Source organism: Sinocyclocheilus anshuiensis, unplaced genomic scaffold (genome assembly GCF_001515605.1).
Source record: "Sinocyclocheilus anshuiensis isolate Anshui unplaced genomic scaffold, SAMN03320099.WGS_v1.1 scaffold1746, whole genome shotgun sequence".
In the NCBI taxonomy this organism is placed as follows: domain Eukaryota; kingdom Metazoa; phylum Chordata; class Actinopteri; order Cypriniformes; family Cyprinidae; genus Sinocyclocheilus; species Sinocyclocheilus anshuiensis.
In genome coordinates this window covers 926,568-932,093 of record NW_015545562.1, presented here as the reverse complement: position 1 = coordinate 932,093, position 5,526 = coordinate 926,568, and the positions used below count along the sequence as shown (strand labels likewise).

Genomic DNA, 5,526 nt, shown 5'->3' with positions numbered 1-5,526 from the left:
ATATTTTTGAGCACAACTTTATATATATATATATATATATATATATATATATACTGTATAAATATATATATGAATTCAAACTTAATTTCAAGCAACATTTGATGATACATAACTGAAATAGCCTAACTATTTCTTGCAAAGACAAGCGCATATGTGTGTGTGTTAAAACATATTAGTTATAACAACGACATCTCAGATGGCAGATAAAAGTACACGATAAATGAATGAGTGATCGTTACAAAAGTGCGCTTGAAATATACTGAACACGGAAGCTCTAACGTGTATAACGCACTAGAACAGACCTCACTTTTTCTCACGTGTCACAAACGCACATTTCAGCATCTTCTTTTCCTTTTAATGGCTGTTGGCAAACCCACTTAAAGGTGCATACCGTCTCCTGCTGCACAAAACCGGCATGACAAGTGACATAAGATAAGGATCGGGCTCAGGAGAGCTGATAACGATCAGTTAAAAAATTGCTTGATTGGCCCCGATCCCGATCCCGATCCTTGAGATCGGCTCGGGACATCCCTAAAACATATATAAAAAATTCTCTGCTATTTTAAGTAAATTAAAAATTCAACACTAAAAACTAAAAGTAGTAGGCTAAGTGAATTTAGGCATCACTTAAATTTTACTGGTCACACACAACCATGCGGAGTACGACATGCAGTGAATGGAATTCTATTTATAATTCTGTGTACATAATCCACCTTATTTTTCAACACAATAACATCACAGCAACAACTTCAAATAAGCCGTTTTCTGTGAATGTGTGAGATTTCTGGTTCATTAGCCGCAGTAGGGAAATAACGAAAACTGAAAAATAAAACTGTTTGCGCTACAAACCAGTGTGTTCATAATTAAGATAATACCTTAAAATAATATGGTAAGACACACCAGTTTGCTATATCAAGCAGAAAAACAAGCTGTTTTTTACAGCTAAAAATAGCTGGAAGCGATTGACAACGGAAGCCAGTCCCATAAAATTTACAAATGGTAAATCCTGTAAGCCCGCTCTTACAGGAAAAATAAGGTGGATAAAAAACAAAAAACACAAAAGATCAAATCATAAAACATAAAAAAAAATCTGAAATAGATTTATCTAAAAAATAACAAAAATAACAAATATGAAATAGAATATGTGGGTACCCAAGGAAAGACAAAATTCTTTGTGGCATAATGTTGCTTGTCTTTGTAATAATTATCAATCATCAAATGTTGCTTGAAATTAAGTTTTTTTTTTCCTTTTCGTTTTAAATTGAAATGTAAAATTTAGGCACCACAAAATTATAATATATTTAAATTTTACTGGTCATACACAATTATACACAGTACGAAATGTGGTGAAATACTTTTTATAACGGTGTACATAAAAAAAATTAAAAAAAAACATTAAAATAATATATATCAGAAATATAATATTTCTTGGTTACAAATGGGTGCATTTAACAGTGTTAATAAATTATTAGTGAGCATTTCATGATGATGACAAAGGTAGTCTAAATGTAAAAATAGGGTGATAAATATCCAATATCGGCTGATATATACAATATCAACCAATATAGATAAAAAAAACTTTGCACTACAAACCAGTGTGTTCATAATTAAGATAATACCTTAAAATAATATGGTAAGACACACCAGTTTGCTATATCAAGCAGAAAAACAAGCTGTTTTTTACAGCTAAAAATAGCTGGAAGCGATTGACAACGGAAGCCAGTCCCATAAAATTTACAAATGGTAAATCCTGTAAGCCCGCTCTTACAGGAAAAATAAGGTGGATAAAAAACAAAAAACACAAAAGATCAAATCATAAAACATAAAAAAAAATCTGAAATAGATTTATCTAAAAAATAACAAAAATAACAAATATGAAATAGAATATGTGGGTACCCAAGGAAAGACAAAATTCTTTGTGGCATAATGTTGCTTGTCTTTGTAATAATTATCAATCATCAAATGTTGCTTGAAATTAAGTTTTTTTTTTCCTTTTCGTTTTAAATTGAAATGTAAAATTTAGGCACCACAAAATTATAATATATTTAAATTTTACTGGCCATTATACATTATACACAGTACGAAATGTGGTGAAATACTTTTTATAACGGTGTACATAAAAAAAAACAAAAAAAAAACATAAAAATAATATATATCAGAAATATAATATTTATTGGTTACAAATGGGTGCATTTAACAGTGTTAATAAATTATTAGTGAGCATTTCATGATGATGACAAAGGTAGTCTAAATGTAAAAATAGGGTGATAAATATCCAATATCGGCTGATATATACAATATCAACCAATATAGATAAAAAAAACTTTAATATTGACCAAAGACTGATGTGACTAGTATATCATGAATGCCTACTCTTCAGAAGTAATTACACATAAATGTACTTGTCTTCAACCCATTACACAACTGGTCCAAGATCAGTCAATAAGTGCAGGAATTAGAGAGTTAGATAAAAGCATAGGGGATGGAGCAGCTGTGTTGTCTTATGTGTGTCTGGGGGAAATCACTAGTTAATAAGCTCTGACTTGGGACCAGTGTTTTTGTTGTTGGATAATATAAGTCTGTATAAGCAAAATGAACAAATGCAGGCCTTGGATCAGTTAAAGCACAGTGCCAAAAACCTCCTGGTGAGCAAATTTGGTAGTGGGGCAGTATTGGGAGGCTTTTGGACCAGTCTTCCACTATCAGAGCAGCTGCACTGGCTCTGCTTTCTGCCTAGTCACAGAACAATAAGACAGAATGTGGCATTTGGGCTCTATGCTTAAATGATGATGACAAGATAAAGAGTGTTATTAGTCACATCTCCTGATATGTAATTTAACAGTTTAGCCGACATTAACTTGCACATTTATGGCTAACCAAGCAAATAAAAGCCTTCTTTTCACTTTGACCATTAGTCCAAGTCTGTCTAAATATGTATAAAGGTGACGTATGTGATTTCTGTGCAACTAACTTCACCAGCAAAACTGAAAAAATTATATCTTTTTATGTTTGATAAGATTCGATATCTTTTCAAAAAGCCTTTTGCATCAGTTTTGAACAAGTGGTGACTGACCACCCTGATGACATCAGCTCCCTGAGGAAAGCTAGCGTTTTGAAGTTAGAATGAAAGGCAAAAGGGATGATTGCAAGATGTGGATAGACTGACACTGCAGGGCGCTGTTAGTTTATTACTGTGTTTTTTGTGTTATTTAGTTTTTCTTGATAAGAGAGAGAGTTTGTGTGTGTGCACGTAGGCAGAGGTCCACAGGATTGTTGGCACACCACAGCTTATCAGCGGGTTTGTTAATTGTTCCGGCGGCTAATCAGCCAGAGATGGGGGAGACAACAGTTCGATTTCAGGCCCATTGCTTATCTCAGCAGAGGATGTGTGTGTGTTTGTGTGAGTGTGTGAGGGAGAGAGAAATAAAGAGAATAAGTACAAATGAGAAATGCTCTGTTGGTTTTTATAACTACATTGTCTGAAATCTGGGGATAGAACCAGGAGCTAAATGGACAGAAAGAGTTTTTGGGCTATTAAATGTCCATTAAAACTTCAGAACAATGTCAGACATGACAGGAAGCCAAAAACCATGCATTTCAGAATTATTATTAAATTGATGCAAACCAATACAGTTGGCCAATTGAAACCAGTTCAGTCGGAAAATAGTTTTCATATTATCATCAGAAACTGTAATAGGAAGATTTTTCCATTGAATTCAATGAATTCAAGTCTTTTTTTTGTTTGTTTTGTTAATTTTGTTGATCAATCATACATTACACACACATACATACATATATATGTATATATAGAGAGAGTGTGTATGTGTGTGTATACACACACACACACACACACTCTCTCTCTCTCTCAGGGTCAGTTTAGGGTCAGTACGATTTTGTTTATGGTTTTGAAATGTCTCAACAAGGCTGCTTTTTTGGATCAAAATACAGTAAAACAAGTAATATTGTGAAATAGTATTACAATTTAAAATAAATCTTTTCTATTTTATATATTAAAATGTCATTTATTCCTATGATGGCAAAGCTGAATTTTTCCAGCTCCAGTTTCCAATTACTCCAGTTTTCTGTCACATGATCCTTCAGAAATTATTTAGTGCTAAAGAAACATTTCTTCTTATTATCAATGCTGAAAACAGATCCTGCTTAATGTTTTTGTGGAAACCATGATACAGTTTCTTCAGGATTCTTTGATGAAACAAAAATGTAAAAGAACAGCATTTATTTGAAATTGAAATCTTTTGTAGCATTTTTAATGTCTTTACTGTCACTTTTGAACAATTTAATGTGTCCCTATTAATTTCTTTAAAAAAAAAGAATGGATACATGCATATATAAAAAAGTATCAGAATTTCTGAGCTGATATTCTTTTCCCCAGATACTCTGAACGCAGTAACAGCAAATGTGTCGGCATCACGATTGAGACCAGACCTGACTATTGCCTGAAGAGACACTTGAGTGACATGCTGGCCTATGGTTGCACCAGACTAGAGATCGGTGTACAGAGTGTTTATGAGGATGTGGCTCGTGATACCAACAGGTCAGAGTTTGTTGCTTTTATAATAAGGGACGTGCCACAGACTAGAAGATGAGTGTTTAGTATTTGGATAAACTTGATCCTGGGATGCTATTAGTGTAACATCAGTGTTAAGACTTCCAGTTAGCCATTTTGTTCCAACAGATTTTAGCTCATGTTGGTAATTGTAGTTTACTCACTTGATTATGTGTCATTTAGGAATCACTTCGAGGGATTAGTAGACTTAGCTACTATGCTAATTACTCTATACTTATACTCTTTGGTGTAGTTGTAAGTGCTGTGCTGAATTTAAATGACCTTGTTAAAAACATGATTAATTAGAATATACAGCCTTATGCCCATTTAAAATTTGTTTTGGTCATTTATATTTTGTCTTACAAAGCTAAGGATTATATTTCTTTAGTAACTGCATGTATCTTGGGCATGGTTATATTGAACTTATGTACTATGAACTAAATGTACTTACTGAACTTACTCACTTTTTCCAGAGGACATACCGTTCGGGCTGTGTGTGAATCTTTCCATCTTGCTAAGGATGCTGGTTTTAAAGTTGTAGCCCACATGATGCCAGACTTACCCAATGTCGGTATGGAAAGAGATGTGGAGCAGTTTATAGTAAGTACTTCATGGATCAGTATAATTCTACTGCATTCACCTATAAAATCTGCCACCAAACACAATGTTAAAATGGCAAAATGATTAAGCATGAGCGCAATCATGGAGTCATTTTATATTTTGGTAATATTACTGTTTTACTGGTCAAAATAGTTTGGTGTACAATACATCAATAGTTCACCTAAGAATGAACATTCTGTCCTCTTACAACCTTTTTCTTCATGCTGTTCTAAACCTGTATGACTTTCTTTTGTGGGATGTTTAGAAACACTACTAAAGTAGAAAGTCTTTGTTGTCATTTACATTCATATACAGTTCAAAAGCGTAGGGTTAGTATGAAAAAATAATAATACTTTTTT

At 33.1% G+C, this 5,526-nt stretch overlaps 1 protein-coding gene across 1 annotated transcript in view; it reads left to right on the top strand.

Moving 5' to 3' along the window:
- Positions 1-5,526, top strand: part of LOC107698368 (elongator complex protein 3-like) — a 21,794-nt gene that overhangs the window by 4,507 nt on the left and 11,761 nt on the right. Inside the window, exons 8-9 of the mRNA XM_016499343.1 lie at positions 4,394-4,555; positions 5,041-5,167. Coding sequence (XP_016354829.1) covers positions 4,394-4,555; positions 5,041-5,167 — 289 coding nt within the window. The remainder of the gene's footprint in view (positions 1-4,393; positions 4,556-5,040; positions 5,168-5,526) is intronic.